Source organism: Mesocricetus auratus, unplaced genomic scaffold (genome assembly GCF_017639785.1).
Source record: "Mesocricetus auratus isolate SY011 unplaced genomic scaffold, BCM_Maur_2.0 Super-Scaffold_100006, whole genome shotgun sequence".
Lineage (NCBI taxonomy): Eukaryota > Metazoa > Chordata > Mammalia > Rodentia > Cricetidae > Mesocricetus > Mesocricetus auratus.
The window spans coordinates 23,808,617-23,827,621 of record NW_024429190.1 but is presented as its reverse complement, the minus strand read 5'-3'; the positions used below and the strand labels follow the sequence as shown (position 1 = coordinate 23,827,621).

At 43.9% G+C, this 19,005-nt stretch overlaps 1 protein-coding gene across 8 annotated transcripts in view; it reads left to right on the top strand.

The window, feature by feature from the left end:
* The window catches only part of Prom1 (prominin 1), a 103,874-nt gene extending 92,542 nt beyond the window's left edge, over positions 1-11,332 (top strand). For 5 of the 8 annotated variants that reach the window (XM_040747044.1, XM_040747045.1, XM_013112534.3 and 2 more), the window contains 6 exons: positions 717-809; positions 2,994-3,109; positions 3,632-3,655; positions 4,068-4,136; positions 9,908-9,947; positions 10,500-11,332. In XM_040747044.1, the coding sequence (XP_040602978.1) occupies positions 717-809; positions 2,994-3,109; positions 3,632-3,655; positions 4,068-4,136; positions 9,908-9,923 (318 nt within the window). In that variant the 3' untranslated portion in view covers positions 9,924-9,947; positions 10,500-11,332. Of the gene's footprint in view, positions 1-716; positions 810-2,993; positions 3,110-3,631; positions 3,656-4,067; positions 4,172-9,907; positions 9,948-10,499 lie in introns of all 8 variants that reach the window. The other 3 variants (XR_005877738.1, XM_040747047.1, XM_040747048.1) reach the window with 3 other exon arrangements.
* Positions 11,333-19,005: the final 7,673 nt, after the last annotated feature.

The following is a 19,005-nucleotide window of genomic DNA, read 5'->3' as shown; positions in this document are numbered from 1 at the left end:
CCCCAAGTCTGATCACATTTCTCCACCACTCCTTCAAATCCCGGGGTATGTTCCAGAACATTTTTGAATGAACACAGAGTTTACAGAAAGGCTGTTATGGTCCAACACATTGGTGTTTGGGGTAGGGTGTGTGTGCAGCTCAGTTTGGTGCAGTGGGGGGGGGTCTCAGGTGGCTAAGTTCATGGTTAGGAAAAGACAAAGTGTATAACTCAAGTCAAGTGGAGTCCTGTAATGCCAAGATTTCTTTATACTTGCCTGCTTCAAGAGGATTTGGATAAGGGGAACCAGGACCTATGTGGGGCAGCCTTCCCATGAGGGAGAACACCCCTCCATGGTTCCCTCACCTCTTGGCTCACCTTTGCTATATGGCTTCTTCATTTGGTGCCTACTCCTTTGCCAGACAACAGAACAGTGCAGCACTAGGCTGGGCACGTCTCCATTCCCAGAGCAGTTCTGCAGGATGGGTCTTCATATTCCAGACAGCAAAGAACGGGAACTGTAGCTCAAGGGGACTAAGTGTCCCCTATAAACGTATGGAGTTGCACTAGCTGTAGAACTCCTCAGTGCTCTTAAGCTCTCAGTTCCCTGGCTTCCAGGACACTCCTGTGATACACACCTCTAGATGCTCTTGTCAGTCCAGCTAGGGGTCACATCTTACGGCATAAAGTTTTGGGAGGCTGGCTCAGTGAATATTTGCCTGGTTGTCCATCCCACAGATCACAGAGAAGATGACATCCTGCAAGCCCTTGGCCACTGCAATGGACTCTGCCGTTAATGGTGTTCTGTGTGGCTATGGTGCTGACCCTCTGGTAAGAACTTCATCCTTCAAAAAGAGAATTAAATAAGTATGTTCTCTCTCCCGCCCCCATATTGTGTTATTAGGAGTGGTCTACATTTTCAACCTTGTTCTGAGAGTTTCACAGCTTTATGACAACACTATTCCTTTTCTGAAGATTAGAGGCCAGAGAGGTGCCACTGTTAACTTCCTTTGTGCCTTACCCATCGCTCTGATCACCTTCCTTAGCTTTCATTTATTTATGGTTCGGTTTGCTTTTTTGAGACAGGGTTTCTCTGTGTGACTTTGGAGCCTGTACTGGAACTCACTTTGTAGACCAGGCTGGCCTCAAACTCACAGAAGTTCATCTGTCTCTGCCTCTGCCTCCTGAATGCTGGGATCAGAGGGCATGTGCCACCTGGCTACCTTCTTTTTCATAACGAGTTTCTTTTGATCTAATGGTTTTCATTAGGGTTATTTACAGGGATATGGGTTAAAGGAGTGAGGGTAGCGTTACCAGTGGTATACCACCAAAGAATCTTTTTACCTGCATATACATTCCCAGGGAGGCGTGGGCTTTGTAATCCCTACCCTCTCTATGGCAAGATGGTGATGGGCCCAACCTTGTGCAGGTCCTGTGCAAGGAACCACAACTGCTTTTTGTTCAAGACTGCCACAGCCATGTCATGCATGGAAAGCAGTATTCCATAGCACCCGACACCATGAACTCTTCCAATCTTTATACACCTTCCGATGTTTCGTGAGCGTTGGTAGGGGTGATATAGATGAAGCATTTAGGGTCATTCAAAAGTCATATTGTGATTTCGAGCAATTATAACCATCTTTAGTTGCCGTTGTTCACTGCAAAAAGAGGCTCTCTCACCAAAACTGACAGTGGCACCAACCAGTGAGCATAAATGTAATTATTTGGAAGGTAATTTTATGAGCATATCATGTCATTTTAGCACAGCTACAGCAGTAGCTTCCTCATAAGGTCCTACAAACTCCCAGGCACAGGTTTTGACAAAGGTTCCAGTACTAGATATGAATTATCTTTTGTGGAGCAGGCTTCAAATGCAGCTAGAAATAATAGGTTGGTTACCCCGTCACAGACTTGTCACTGTACTGCACCTATGGGTACATCTCCCCTGTCAGCAGATAGCGCTGCACACAGGAGCCACAGCCTCTTTTGGCACTGTGAAGGTTAAATTCTAGTCCAGTTCCAGCCTGATTTCTCTATGTCCTCTAACCAGAGTATGTGGTGTCTGCAGTGATAATGATTGAGTCTGGTTTGTACCCAACAGCAATGGCAATTACCGGTACTGTGTTGGAGGTCTCAGGATACTCTCTGACCAGCCCACATTACTAACTTAGGGGTTTTTAGAGTAGCTTCATTTACCCATGCACGGCACTTCCATTCAAACTCTTTCCATTTTTTTAAATGTAAGTTTGAATGACAGAATATTAGGTTTTCTTGTGGCTCTTTCATATATCTTTAGTTTTAGCGGGGCCTTCTCTAGTTCCCACTCCCCCACCCCCCACTGCCATTTTCAAGAAGGCATCGTCCAGGATTAGGTGTGAGATCTGATTTATAAATATTGGCAATAATTTTTATGTCAACATTTCTTTTTGAGAAAGCATGCTTAAATTTAGTCTGTGGTCTGTCTGCTGCAGGGGTTAAAGACGGTACATTTTGGGGAACGCTAGTATATGCCGAAGGTCACTTATGTCGTCTTGGCTATACTGTTATGGGATGAAGATTCCAATATCTTAACTATTCAGATGTGAAAAAAAAAAACAGAAAAGTCAGCTAGCCATATTTACATTGAACTATATGGAAGGCACTTGAACTTGAGCCTGGTGGCTGGCAGCTGTCTTAGTTAGACAGCCAGTCTTACAAAGATATACAAGGTAGTGTGTGATTAGATGCTTTTTGACTGTATTAGACTGAACCTTAGTTTCACCACCAGATGTTTCTGTTCCTCTTTTTACAAAATAAACACCATCCTAGGATCTGCTTATCCTTCAGAGAGATTAACTCTGTCACAATAGCGTGCTGCCCTCTCTGTGGTGGCTGGTGCCTGCTAGGTTCACAATCGATTTTGAGAACAAAATAAAAACTTTAGATATTGCAAAAAGACTTCTCCCCTAGCAAATCTTTCCTATTATCTATCCCCAGGCATTTAAGTCTCCTGATTGTTGTTGTTTTAATCCCCAGAATTTGTTCTGGTTCGGCATAGGAAAAGCCACGGTACTCTTGCTTCCTGCTATAATCATCGCTGTCAAGCTGGCCAAGTACTATCGCAGGATGGATTCAGAGGACGTATATGATGAGTGAGTGTGGGGTTTCTGGGGGGCCAGGCATTTCTATGCAGCACTGTCCTTGGAGAGCCACCAAAGACCAGTTCTCGTGGGAACAAACTTGACTGCTGCCTAAATGCTAGATTGTCCCTTTTCCGTTGGTTTTGTTGTTTGTGGTGGTGGTGGTGGTGGCCTTGTTCTGGTTTGCTTATAACCAGTCTTATGATTCTGTCATTTTTCTTCTTCTTTAATCTCAGCTTTCTTAACCGGTGTTCTTCTGTTTCAGCTCGCCTGTCTCGGGAACATGGCATTACACTTTATGATAACTGTTGTTACTACTTTTCCCCGGCTCTGTTGCCTGCCATTGCTCTGTGTCTGCTGAACACGCATGCTTCCTTTCTTTACTTCTCATCTTCTCTCATCATCTCTGGAATCTGAACTGTCAGCACACATCTCAGGGAAAACACTGTGGGGCGGGGAGGGGGGTAGAGCATGTCCTTAATAGTGATAAAACAAGTAAATAATCCTGTCTCCCCCTTTTTTTATATTTTATAGTGTTGAAACTGTACCCATGAAAAAGTAAGCCTTTGTTTAAAAAAAACTTTCTTCACAGATGGGATGGGGGAGGTTTCTACATCGCAGACCTTTAGTTAAATTAATTATATGACATAAGAACAATAGATAAGTCCGGGTAAAGGTGAATCATGACACCTTTTAGAAAAAGGGCTGGTGCATAGAAGGTGCTTACAGATTGCTTGTTGAGTGGATGAATATTTTATATATTAGAAGCATTGCTCTATAAAGCCACAGTTTCCATCTGTGGTTTTGAAAGAAGGAAGACCTAAGTGTAACACATCCTCAAACCTTCTTTGCAGACTTGACAATCTGTGACACACATTTTGTAGCCTTTACGTCATCTTTGTGGTCTATAATGTAAATACTTCATCCTAGAGGTAACTTGGTGTTTCTGGTGTATTTATTTTTGTTACAGTTTGGAAAACGGTAGTAATGGTTATCATAAAGATCATTTATATGGTGTTCACAATCCTGTTATGACAAGGTAAAAGAAAGCCTGAAGTGCATGCCTAGCCTGTGGTGAGCCTTCTTGTCTCTGCTAGACCTGACCTGAGTCTTCTGCATGCTCTCGATGCCCTTCATTTCTCTCTGCATGCCCTGTCACTGTCACTGGCTAGCCGTAGTCGTGTTCTGCACGGCGTTCCCCGATGCCGATTTTCTACATCCCTCAGCAACGGGGTAGCCTCTAAGTTGAGTGACATCTTAAAATGCTGAGTGACTCTAGCTCCTGATAGGTTACATGCATGCACTTACTTTCCCAGCCCTCCTCTGTCCCAAATCATGAAATAGTGATTTTAAGACCTTCTCTACCTCTCTTCCTCCCTCCATTCTTTCCTTACTTTTTCTCCAAAATCCTTGCACTTTTGTGTTCCCTGGAGTTTCCTGTGGGTCTGGATTCCCCCAGATAACTCTGAGTATTACCTGCCAAGTGAATTGTGCTGCACCCCTCTAAAATCTCAGGCAGACATGTCCACTAGGGGCAGTCTTTCTATGGTCCTCCCATGTTTACATAGTTGACTCCAAGCCACTGGTCAGCCAGTGTTACCTTCACCCCAGTTGCAAAGGAGTGAGTCAAACATTGATGCACAGGGAATCAACCCCCCTGTCATAGAAGCCTCATGCTCCATGTGGGACGTTTCCCCTTAAAAGAACGGATACCACATTGAGGAAGTCGCCAGTGTGAACTCCTTACCAGATGCAGCCACAGAGGACTTACTTTCCCTTCTAGTCAGGGGCATCCTTATCTTCAGCAATGTTGCCTAGAAATAGCAGATGTCCAGTCAATGCTGGTATCAAGAGGAACAGAACAAGAAAACTAGAAAATTTTATCCTTTTAGAAGGATAAAAAGGTTGGGTTTTTTTCTCCAACTTACAACTTGGAACATTCTAAAAGCTTAAAATAAGAACCTCTTGTTTCAATTTGTCATATGTGGGGAGAGGTATCATTTTAATGTCTGGCTTCTCTAGCAAAACACTATAAGCAGTGTGGCTTATAAAGAACAGAAATTTCTTTCTCATGGTTCTATTGGTGAGGGAATGGGCAATCAAGGTACCCCCCAGATTCAATTTCTGGTAAGGGCAGATTTCTCATAGATGACATCTCCTCTCTTCACTGTGTCTTCACATTGTGGTGGTCTGTGAATTTCATGCCTTAATGAGTTCCCCGAAGTGGTCCCTCCACCCCAGCTTCACGATACCCTCATCCAGGTGATCAGAATCTCTATTTATGACTTTGGAGCTGTTCAGATGTTCAAGCCATAGCTGAAGTGGTGATGATAGAAAGGAGGGTCAGTAAGAATCAGAAGTGGGGGATGGGCATCTATTTTTCTGATAAGAGGGTCAGTAAGAATCAGAAGTGGGGGATGGGCATCTATTTTTCTGATAATGTGCTGAACTTGGATGCTAGAATGCTGTGTTGTGAGGTTGCTTCAAGACAACTCTCAGTTTACCAAGTCTCAATTTGCCAAGTTTGGTCCAGAGCCCAGAGACAGTGCTATGGCTGACCTGCACTGTGTACCGACCTCCTTCTTCCCAGCATGGAGAACTTGGGGGGAGTCTCACATTTCTTACCTGAGATTTCCCAGGCCAGAGGTGAGCTTTACAACCGATGACACCCGCCATCAGTTCTCTGAGGACTTGCTGAGTGTGTAGAATTGACTTCTGGTACTGGCCTGGTCATGACATCACCACATGCCTCCTCTCAAGCAGGACAATCCATTGAGGCTGCTAGGAAGGTGCTGGAGAGAGGCATGTTTGGGTGGGAGAGTGTGGCAGGCCGAGTCTAAAAACAGAGATGCTGAGATGGAATTTGGGGTGAAAATGTTTACAAGGATCCATAACTGTGAAAGGAAGGAGCAGAAGTCTAGAAGGACCTGGTGAAGCCTCAACTCAGCAGCGGGGAGCTCTGAAGCAAGTGTGGCTTGTTAGAAGTCACCCTCATGGGCCAGATGTAGCCGTCGTACCTCACCTCCCTCAGCTGTGGAATTTGATCCATCTAGGAAGGCAGAGGCCTTACGTGGAGTAGTGTGGCAAAAACCTGTGCCATGGGGGCTCTAATGGAAGGGCCATCAGCTGACTGCCCTGCAGCTGGCGACAAGCCCATCTTAGAAGAGAGTGCAAACGTGCAGTGCAAGGAGCATGGGCGTAAATGCTCTGGTAGGCATACAGTGTTTCCAGTAGGAAGAGCAGGCTCAGCTTGCCAGATTGTCTCTGTGAACCAGGAGCCTCTTGGTACTCCTATGCCGCTGTGGACACTTTGCCATTTAGAAGTGATGTCAAAGTCAGCAGCACCAGCGTGTCCAGCTTTTGATACTGACATGATCCTCAGTCACAAAGTTCACAGCCAAGAATCACACAAATCTGCCGAGCAGTGGTAGCATATGCCTTTAATCCCAGCCCTCGGGAGGCAGAGCCAGGCGGATCTCTGAGTCCAGGGCAGCCTAGTCTACAGAGTGAGTTCCAGGACAGCCAGGGTTACACAGACAAACCGTCTCAAAAATCACACAAGTTACAAAGGTTACAAAATGAAAACAAAACAAATCTCATCACACTTTTAGTAGCTTTACAGTTTTGTATCGGGTTGCCTTCTTAGCTAACCTGGGGCACTGAGGGTCAAAGTTTGGACACACCTGCCATGCCTGGCCTGAGCCTTTGTAACAGAGGGCCAGATGTCCTCTTTAAACATAATGATGGCCGGGCAGTGGTGGCGCACGCCTTTAATCCCAGCACTCGGGAGGCAGAGGCAGGCGGATCACTGTGAGTTCGAGGTTGGGCTGTGCCAACAGCCTCCAAAACAATACAGAGAAACCCTGTCTCGTAAAACCAAAAAAAAAAAAATACTGATGAAATAACTGAGCCCCACGCAGTCCCACAGGCACACTGCCTCCAAGGTAAGCACTTGGTTCTCTGGGCCAGTGGGTCTCCAGACTTCACAGTTCACGGCTGCAGCTTGGATCTGACTTACTGCAAAGGAGAAGGAAGTGACTGCAATAGAGTACAGGAAAAACAGATGCCATCCAATGAACAGTTCATCTGGGGCCGTGAATGCTGAAATTCAAAACAGATGGAACACCCCAGCAGTGTTAAATACCTGATGTTTTGGAGTGATTTTGTGATGATTCTGCTTTTGGTATATCTTTGAAGGTTTGTCTTTGAGAAGGACACAGTATTCCACGCTCCTGTGAGAGGTGAAGCTAGGACTGTGTTAGTGCCTGAAGTCGTTCCTCCATTCTCTACAGGCAGTCTAGATTCCTTTGAACTTTCTGCATTCCGTGGGATGGTTGACAAGACAGGTTGAAGGTGTTGTTTGCTTTGTCCTAATTTTTTAAATAATGTTAAGTCCCAAAGACTTCGGGGTCCTTGCTGTGTCACAGAAGCCGCTTTCTCAGTGATGCTTAGACCAAGACCTAACCTCTTTCTTGAGTGGCATTGTCCTGTGGGGACCTGGTGGGGCTCCTGAGTAACCTGTTCTTCTGGGCAAGGAGGAGGACACAGATTAGAAGACCTGTTTATTTTTTGAAGATGAAAGGATGAGACTTCAGAAACCCTATGGACACAGTCATTTTAGCCTCAACGAGACCCCAAGTCTCTGTTAGACTCTGGGGTCTAGATTGGAGTGAGTCTTCGCTGTTTCACTGTGTCATCATGGAATGCTAATGACATCCTTAAGACCCAGTTTCCACCCCTGTAAAAGGTGCCAGTGAGAACTCTACTTGCCTGGAAACTTCGAGGTCAAAGTTCACTCTTAAAATAGTGCAATCCCCTACTTAAGAGTTTGTAGTTCATGATAGCGTGGATGCTCTTTTTACATGGACGATTCTGATGACGTCTAAAGGTGAGTCACACATAATAAACAAAGGGGCCTCACTAACCTACGAGCTGAGCCAGAGCCACTCAGCCTGCCCTCACCACACCCACAGAGCCATGGATTACAGGGAAGACCCCTAGAGGACCTATACACATAAGCCTGGATGCTTGCTCCCTTCCCATGGACTTGGCAATGTGATTCCCAAGCATTGACATGCTGCCTGCCACCAGGACAAAGACACATGTGACTGAAAAATGGCCAGTGCTTCATGAAGGTTCTTACAGTCAAGGCATTCACTGACACTTAACCAAGTGAGGGTCAGTTTGACAAAGCTACTACCTCATGGGAAGATGGGCAGGGAAAAGTCTTCATAAACAAAAAGCATATTGTTAGTGGCATACTCAATTTCATAAACAAATCTGATATAGTCCCCCTTAATCTTTGCTATTCAACACACATACACAGACACTCACAATCTCTAGTTAGTCTATCTTATGGCCTGTGGTGGGTCACATGCTTTTGCCTATAGAAAAAAGCAATGGGCTTTCCTGTTAGCACTGAAGCCTGAGATGTTCTTCACAGGGCTAATTCTGCCTCCTACACAGTCGGCACCGAAAAGAGGCATTTTCCTCTGGGGAAGTACATTTTCTGTAACAAGCTTTCTGGCACAAGTAACTTACAGAAGGAAGGGTTTGTCTCACAGCTGCGAGGTACAGTCAGTCATGGTGGTAAGGACAGAGGCTGCTGGTCACATTGGATCCATGGGGAGGAAGAAGACAGAGTGAATGCTAGTGTTTGGCTTGCTTTCTCCTTTTTATTTAGTTCAGGACCCCTGGCCTGTAGAAAGGTGCCACCCACATTTAGGGTGGGTCTTACCACCTCAACTAACCTAATCTAGAAAATCCATCACAGGCCTGTCCAGAGGTGGGTTTCCATGGTGATTCTAAGTCCCATCAGGTTGCCATCACAGGAAGCTGGCATAATTTGTAGCCTTTCTGTACAGGTTCCAGTTTTGTAGCCCGGACTGGCAATGCTCCTGCAGCAGTTTCCCAGGAGCTAGATTGTTGGCATTAGCCACTACATCCTGCTGGATGTTTTCCCATCTAATGCTGACAAACCACAATGGGGACAATATACTGTGCTGTTTCTATGAAATATGCCTTCAAACATAGGCCCTGTTATTGAGCTGTAAAAGGTATTCTTGGTGCAGTGTGCTTGCAGATGCTTTGGAAGAAGTGGGAAGAGCCCACCTGCTGCATTTCTCCTACCCAAAGGAAAAGCACACTTTATCACAGGGAAGTGTGGCTACAGTGTCCCCGCTTGCACTTCCTCCATCTGTGCTGGTCTTACAGAAGGTGCCTGGAGGCTCTTCCGCTGTGTGATGAACTGAGTGTGCCCAACTTGGAACTCACACCCTCCAGATGGCATTCTCCTACCTCCCCTGGCACAAATTCTTCATAGGGGTCAAGGTCCCGGTCTTGAAGAAGTGTGAGGGGATGGTGGGGTTAGTACTGGTTGGTAATCAGAAAGCTACTTACCGGGCACATACACAACTGGGCTCATACATACTGAGTCCAGCAAGACTCTTGCAGAACTTACCCTGGTTTCTGATCCTAGAGTCAAGCTTCAGGAAGCCATCTGTGGCCAAGAGTCATCTGCTGTCATCGGGTGTTTGCTGTCCCTAGTAACTCTTACCACACACATGTTTCTAGTGACCATCACCTTTTAACCATAGAATGTGTCTTAGTTTGTCTCTCCTCACCCTCGTCATCCTTTCAAATGCAGTACAGACAGATCTTAGAATGCCCCGCTTTATCTGCCAGTCTTTTCCTTGGTAAACTTTCTGGCCTTTAGCCTGTATTCCTCTCCTGCTTCTGAGCAGAGGTGATGGGACCACCTGCAGCCTGGTCCAGAGTGTTACAGCTTCTTTGTTTGGTTTTTGTTTTTAGCCCATCTCGTTACTGACAACTGAAGTTGAAATTGCTTGAGGTAAGTGTAACACTTTCATAAAAATGAATTTATAGCACTGTTGTTTTTAGTTTTTAGAAACACAGGTGATTCTAACCTATTATGTGGAAAATCTAGATAAGTATATAGATTGTATAACATGTTTTTAATTACATAGAATCCAGTTATACTATGTGACTAGATAATGTGTGCGTGTAGATATACACACATACACTGTGATTATGTCTGGATTCATAAAGTATAAAATTAGGTACTTTTAATGTAGTAAAAATAATAAGCTGCTAGATATTCATATGTACATAGAGGACTATGGAATTGAGAAATTTTTATATGTGCAAACCCATTATCTTACAAAGAACACTTCTGTGAACATATATTTTCTTAGTCTATGTCAGAAAGTAAGCTCTAAACTAATGCTGAGATGATGCTCACAAGACCAGCAGCATGCCTCTTGAATGCGTTTGTTTTCTGTGGTTCTTGGGCTCCTGACAGAGCCATTTCAGGATTCTGAATTCTTGCTTTCTTTTCTAACTCAAAGCCAGTTACTAAAATTATGTTTGATTTCCATTGCAGCATCAAGACAGTCAAAGTGGAAAGGATCCCAGACTTTGGATAGTTTTTGAGTCTTCTAGAACTTTCAAGTCGAGAAGGAATAAAACATGGAGACTCAGGCAGGCACTGACGTCATGGCACCAGTGGTCTTAGGGTAGCACTTTGACAGCAATGAACAGCCATGGTTATAACCCATGTGCCCATTGCTATTCAAGAATGACTCTCCTGCTTGGTTTTTAACTTTTTTTACACTGAATTTCTATTTAGACACTAAAACATATGAGGGGCTTGTTTTCCCGGATACATTTACCTTGGAGCCAGCTATTAGGATGTCATAGCTGGGTACCTAACTTACTTCCATATGTGAAGTGTGCTAAACACAAAGAAAGATGTATTTTGTATACAGTAAATTGTATATAGATCCTTCCACCACAGTCGGAGATATTTTTTTAAACAAATGAGTACTCTAGATTTTTCTCCTAAATAAGGTTACTGTTGGGTTGGGGTTGACTTCCTGGTGCACTGAAAGTGCGTGAATCCTGCAGCCGGCATGTCCTTCCTCGTGAATTTCTCCTGCTTGCTGCCGCTCTGCCTGATGGACAGAGAGATACCTGCTATACACCACCGGCAAGTTCAGAACAGAGAGACCTTGGTTGGGAGAAGGAAACATTGCTCAGCTGGAAGCAGAATCGTTTCCACAGACACCAGTCCTAGCTCACACTTTAGTGGCACTTTCTGATTTGTGAGGGTAGGCATAAACTTCCGTGTCATCCGACTATCACTGGGATCCTAAACCGAGGTGCAAGAGCTCCTGTCCGGATTCGGAAATTTGTAATAAAGCACGGGTGAATGAGTCTGGGAGTGTGGTTCTTAAAAAATACGTGGAAGAGTAAAGTCAATTTGCATTTGTTGTGGGTTATTCTTGTTGGCCGTGACCTTGCCAAAGGTGATCAGTGAGGAAAAGTTGGTCAGGCCAAAGTGAGTGTGTCCTGCAGTTAGAGGTATAGCCTTATACCAGGCTTTTCCATATGAGATCATAGCCCTGATTCCTTTCAGTATAAAGAGGCTTGGGAAATGTGGCCCAAGTGCTGCATCCTTGTTGCCCAAATCTACACTATGCCTGTGATGGAGCTGTGTTCTTATGTGTTTTATCTCCCTACTCTCCAGGATGAAAGCACCCACCATACCGAGGTGATAGAGTGCCAGCAGGCAACCTGTCTCCTCAGCTAGTTGACTTTTGGGATGTCAGATTTTCAGACCTAATGCAGGCACTCTTTTATCAGAAGTAGTCATGCATACCTGCAATCCCAGCACACAGGAAGGAAAGTACAGCAAGTTCAAGGCCAGTCTGGGCTAGTTAATCTGATGCTGTTGTCTTTGGTTTTTTTTTTTAATGTATTTCTTAGGAAGCAACCAAGTCTCTATACACACCTGAATACCCCCTTATACACAACCCTCAGAGGGGCTCATAGGCAGACAACTGTGACAGGCACAATAGGATTCTTTACACTCAGTCAAACATTTCAATGTCTTTTATTTAAAGTCACTTTTCTGGTGAATAATTAAAATCCAGTGCCTTTCATTTGAATTTAAAATAAATCTCAGTCTGAAATAGATTTTAGGCCACATGGGAAACAATATTCATCACACCTAGCTGGGTGTCACTCAGTTGGTACGGAGCTCTGCTGTGTAGATGACAGGTTGTCCCTTTCAAGCACACCAGGTGCTGCTCAGTGCCGTGGATGTGGCTGTCAGTGCTGCCTGCACACAGCAAGCCCAGTTATTTTTCCTCTCGTTTGTTGCTATACGTGGGAGATTTTGTTTGTTTGGTTTTGGTTTTCTGTTTATCTGCTAGTTGCGTTTGTTTGGCCATCTTAATGACTTGGACTCACAGGACTTAAGCATCCTTTAGATTAACTAAACCCATGGGCCTCCAAGAAAGGTGCCGCAACAAGAAATAGTGGGAGTTCTAGGGCAAAAGACCCGTCCAGAAATCTCTACTGCATAACCCTATTGCTGATAAAGAAGGCTGTGCCTATACAAGAAAGAATTAATTATAGAAAAAGTATTTTTCATATAGATGGTAACTACCAAAGCCCAAACCTGTACACACACACACACACACACACACACACACACACACACACACACACAACTCAAACACAAAAGAAAAGTACAGAGAAAATCACCCACAGTCCCAGCATACAGAGATAACAATGTCAACTCTCATCGGTGAATCATTGTTTATGGAAGCAGATGCAGTATGCAGACGCATACAGCTGACTGACAAGCTGAGAGCTCTACATCTTCATCCTCAGGCAACAAGAAATAAACTCTGCCAAACTGGGAGTACCTTGAGCAAAGGAGACATCAAAGCCCACCCTCTCAGTATCACACTTCCTCCAACAAGATCACACCTACTCCTAATAGTTCCACTCCCTTTGGGGGCCATTTTCTTCCAGACAATCACAGATAGTTTGGCAGGAGCACAAATCAAGGCACAATACCATTCTTTACTGTCTCCCAAACAATCTTCTGCATTGTGACACTTTCTATCCAGTGTTCTCACCCCAAGGTGCATCTTTTCTCTTGTTCCTAATTAGTCCAAACAAGTTCAAGGTTTTCTGTATTAGAGGTAGCTCTGTTGGGTGAATGACATCCTTATCTCTCCCAGGAATCAACATCTGGTCCCCATCCCAGGGGCTCTCTATGCATCCCAGATGGTTGGGTTCTCTATGAAGTCGCCACTGGGCTTTTCTACAGGACAGCAGTTTCTCTGGAGAGTCTGTCTCCTGGGTTTTGTGGCGCCTGTGAGCCTCAAGTTAATGTCTGTCGCATGTCCTCACCCATCCTCCCATGGTAAATAGGAATACTTCAGTATTTTGGGGACAGTACATATTTAGCAAGTTCAGGTAAGGAATCTTTGACTCGGGGAGATGGAGAGCAGGCATGGGCCATAACCATGCTGTGTAATCAACCTAGCCTAGCCACCGTTGACTGCTATTGACAACAGATGTGTTTTGGTGATGATGCACTGTCTTCAAGTTCATGTGAGGCAGAAGGATGCCTTTAATGTGCTAAGCCCCCAGAACTTGGGGTTTAGTCATTCATCACATTAACTGACATGACAACATTATGCTCTACCACTTCACAAGTGGAAGGACTTGTCATGTAACAGAAGCCTGTCTGGGCATGTTCAAGTACTCAGTAAATATTTGTCAGTATGATAGGATTAAGGCATTTAAGTATCTCCTTCTCACATTTAGCAGCTCAGTTTCTATTTGAAGTTATGTTTAGGCACTGGTACAATTGACACTCTTAACATTAAATTGTTGTTCTGTTTAAACCCGTGGTTCTCAACCTTCCTGATGCTGTGACTCTTTAATACAGTTCTGCGTGTTGTGGTGACTCCCAACTATAAAATTATTTGTTACCTGATCTATGGGATATCTGATATGCAAGCCCAGTAAAAGGGTTGTTCTAGAACTCCAAAGGGTTTGCTACCCACAGGTTGAGAACCGCTGGCTTAAAGGACGGTTTGAGAAAGCATCTACTGTGGTTTGAGTGTGGCAGCTTAGAATGGAAGAGCCAAGCAGAGCCCAAACATGCAAGGCTTTGCAGTGTGCTCATAGCAAATATATTCAGATCTATGTTCCCATTGACAATTACAGTTGATTGATACAAAGCATCCCTTGAAAGATATTTCCCACCTGTACAGCTTACATCTGATATCATCCTGGGGCATACAAAAGGTCAGGCCACTAACAGCACTAACTCCACTAACAGGATTTGGTTTAGAGGTTTCTCTGAAGCTATTATGTATTTATTGGCACCTTATAAATTACAGTTTAAAAAGATAAAGAACTAGTGAGTGATGGTAACCAGTTCATGTAAAAGTATAGTCACCACCACCCCCAGCCTTTGACACCCTGACCCCACAGGTCCTGAGAAATGTCTCTTTCCTTCCTCTCCATCCTCTGTCCTCTCCCCTTCCAGAGGCCATGCTGGGTGCTCTAAGGTGGTATCTCTGCAGGGTTTTCCCTGTGCAGCTTTCAGTTGCTGTTTATTTAGTTGGGCAGTGCTGAGCCACTTAATCTTTTACTACAGAGCAAGGGCTAAACTTGTGCATTGGACGGGAGAGTTATGAGCAGATTTCATGTCTGTAACAGATGTATGGCTTCAGGGATGTCACTTAAATCAGTTTTTTTTCTTCATTTTCAATCTGAGTAGAAATAACAGGGCTGGAGAATGGTTCAATAGTTAAGAATATTTGTGGATGGTTCAACATACGAAAGTCCATCAATGTAATCCACCATATAAACAAGCTTATAAACAAAAAAATCACATCATCATCTCTCTAGATGCTGAAAACCCTTTGAGAAAATCCAACACCCATTCATGATAAAGGTCTTGGAGAGATCTGGGATAACAGGAAGATACCTAAACATAATAAAAGCTATATACAGCAAACAAACAGCCAACATTAAAGTGAATGGAGAGAAATTCAAGGAAATTCCTCTAAAATCAGGAACAAGACAAGGCTGTCCCTTCTCCCCATACATCTTCAATATCGTACTCAAATTTCTAGCTAGAACAATAAGACAACAAAAGGAGATCAAGGGGATACAAATCGGAAAGGAAGAGGTCAAACTTTCACTACTTGCAGATGATATGATAGTTCACATAAGTGACCCAAAGAACTCTACCAGGGAACTCTTACAGCTGATTAACACCTTCAGCAAAGTGGCAGGATACAAGATCAACTCAAGAAAATCAGTAGCCCTACTATATACAGACGATAAAAGGGCTGAGAAAGAAATCAGAGAAACACATCACCCTTTACAATTGCCACACAACATAAAATACCTTGGGGTAATGCTAACCAAACAAGTAAAAGACCTGTATCACAAGAACTTTGAGTCTTTAAAGAAAGAAATTAAAGAAGACACCAGAAAATGGAAAGATCTCCCATGCTCTTGGATAGGTAGGATCAATGTAGTAAAAATGGCTATCCTGCCAAAAGCAATCTACAGACTCAATGCAATCCCTATCAAAATTCCAGCACAATTCTTCACAGACATTGAAAGAAAAAAATCTCAACCTTATATGGAAAAGCAAAAAACCCAGGATAGCCAAGACAACCCTGCTCAACAAAGCAACCTCTGGAGGCATCACCATTCCTGACTTCAAGCTCTATTATAGAGCTATAATCCTGAAAACAGCTTGGTATTGGCACAAACATGGACAGGTAGACCAATGGAATCGAACTGAACACTCTGAGATTAATCCACAAACCTATGAACAGCTCATTTTTGACAAAGAAGCTAAAATTATACAATGGAAAAAAGATAGCATCTTCAACAAACGGTGATGGCATAACTGGATATTGGCATGTAGAAGACTGCAGATAGATCTACGTCTATCACCATGCACAAAACTTAAGTCCAAATGGATCAAAGACCTCAACATAAACCCAGCCACACTGAACCTGTTAGAAGAGAAAGTGAGAGGTACCCTTGAACGAATTGGTACAGGAGACCACTTCCTGAACATAACACTAGTAACACAAACACTGAGATTGACAACTATAAATGGGACCTCCTGAAACTGAGTAGCTTCTGTATGGCAAAGGACATAGTCAGCAAGACAAAAGGCAACCCACAGATTGGGAAAAGATATTCACTAACCCCACATCTGACAGAGGGCTGATCTCCAAAATTTACAAGAACTCAAGAAGCTACTCTCCAAAACACCAAAGGACCCTATTAAAAAGTGGGCTGCAGAACTAAATAGAGAATCTCAATAGAGGAAGTTAAATTGGCTGAGAGACACTTAAGAAAGTGCTCAACATCCTTATCCATTAGGAAAATGCAAATCAAAACAACCCTGAGATATCATCTTACTCCTGTCAGAATGGCTAAAATCAAAAACACCAATGACAGCTTATGCTGAAGAGGATGTGGAGAAAGGGGAACACTCATCCATTGCTGGTGGGAGTGCAAACTTGTACAGCCACTTTGGAAATCAGATTCCTCAGGAAAATGGGATTCAGTCTACCACAAGACCCAGCAATTCCACTCTTAAGCATATACCCAAAAGATACCCATTCATCCAACAAGGATGTCTGTTCCACTATGCTCATAGCAGCATTATTTGTAATAGCTAGATCCTGGAAGCAACCTAGATACCCCACAACTGAAGAGTAGATAGAGAAAATGTGGTACATTTACACAATGGAGTACTATTCAGTGGAAAAGAACAATGGATTCTTGAAATTTACGGCAAATGGATGGTACTAGAAGAAACCATCCTGAGTGACGTAAACCAGCCACAAAAAGACAAACATGGTATGTACTCACTCATATATGGATTTTAGACATGGATCAGGGAAGTGTTAGCTTATAATCCCAGGGCCAATGAGTCTGGGAAACAGGGAGGTTCCCAAGAGATATGCATTAAACCCCAGAGAAGTGGAATGAGGCAAGATCTCCTGAGAAGATTGGGAATATGAGGGGAGAGGAGAGGGATCCAGGGAAAAGAGAGGGGGACAAGAGAAGGGGAGGAGAAGACATGGGGGAGCAGGAAGGTTGAGTCAGGGTAAGAATAGAGGAGAGCAGGATGAGAGATACCATAATAGTTGGAGTCATTTTAGCTTTGAGGACTGAGCTGACACTTGTGAGATTTCCAGAGATCTACAAGGATAACACCAACTGGAAAACTAAGTAATAGTGGAGAGACTACATGTTTATCGCCATGCACAAAACTTAAGTCCAAATGGATCAAAGACCTCAACATAAATCCAGCCACACTGAACCTCTTAGAAGAGAAAGTGGGTGGTACCCTTGAACGAATTGGTACAGGAGACAGCTTCCTGAACATAACACCAGTAGCACAGACAGTGAGATCAACAATTAATAAATGGGACCTACTGAAACTGAGAAGCTTCTGTAAAGCAAAGGACACAGTCAGCAAGACAAAAAGGCAGCCCACAGAATGGGAAAAAATACTCACTAATCCCACATCTGACAGAGGGTTGATCTCCAAAATTTACAAAGAACTCAAGAAGCAAGTCTCCAAAACACCAAAGGACCCTATTAAAAAGTGGGCTGCAGAACTAAATAGAGAGTTTTCAATAGAGGAGTCTAAAATGGCTGAGAGGCACTTGAGAAAGTGCTCAACATCCTTAGCCATCCGGGAAATGCAAACCAAAACAACTCTCAGATACCATCTCACCCCTGTCAGAATGGCTAAAATCAAAAACACCAATGACAATTTATGCTGGAGAGGATGTGGTGAAAGGGGGACACTCCTCCATTGGTGGTGGGAGTGCCAACTGGTTCAGCCACTTTGGAAATCAGTATGGAGATTCCTCAGAAAAATGGGAATAAACCTACCACAAGACCCAGCAACTCCACTCTTAGGCATATATCCAAAAGATGCCCATTCATACAACAAAGATGTCTGTTCCACTATGTTCATAGCAGCTTTATTTGTAATTGCCAGAACTTGGAAGCAACCTAGATGTCCCTCACCTGAAGAGTGGATAGAGAAAATGTGGTACATCTACACAATGGAGTACTATTCAGCAGAAAAAAATAATGGAATCATGAGATTCGCAGGCAAATGGACGACACTAGAAGAACCCATCCTGAGTGAGGTAACCCAGTCACAAAAAGAGAAACATGGCATGTACTCTCTCATATATGGATTATAGACATAGATCTGGGGAGTGCCAGCCTTCAATCCTATGGCCAGAGAGTGTGGGAAACAGAAACTTTATTTAATGGCTGATCGAAGAAGAGGCAGATTCCCTTGGTTAAGTACTGAGCTGAACTCAAGAAAGCCAGTAACAGAGAGGGAGGACTGATGATCAAAGGGATTAAGACTGGGCTGGTTTAACCCCCAGAAACAGCTGACCAGACAAAGGTTAACTCTTGAATCCCAGGCATCAGCCTGGGAAGCCAGCATGGGACTGATCAAGACCCCCTGAATCTGGGTTTCAGTGAGGAGGCCTAGGGAATCTATTGAGCCTTGGGCACCAGATCAGTACCCATCCTGAGTATACACACGGACTTTGGACTCCCATAGAACAATGTGAGGTGCACTCTCACCCTGAACTCTTAGGGAAGGGTCTAGGCCCTGCCCTATATGAAATGACAGACTATGCACACCCCCATGGAGGGCCTCACCCTCCCTGGGGAAATGAGGGGATAACGGGGGGGGGGGGAGGGCTCGGGAGGAAGGGAGGGAATGGGAGAGGGACCTGGAACTGACTTGTGAAGCAACCTTGTTTCTTATCCAAATTTAAACTGGAAAAAAAAAAGATTAGACAATAAAAAAATAGCCCCTACCTGATGATAAGGTTGATGACTACCATATATGACATCCTAGAGCCTTCATCCAGTAACTGATGGAAGCAGAGACAGACACTCACAGCTAATCCCAAGATACAGGGATTGAGTTGAAAAGCAACCAGGAGTAGGAAAGTCCTTGAGCAACAGTTCAATATACAGATCTTCCTGTGAGG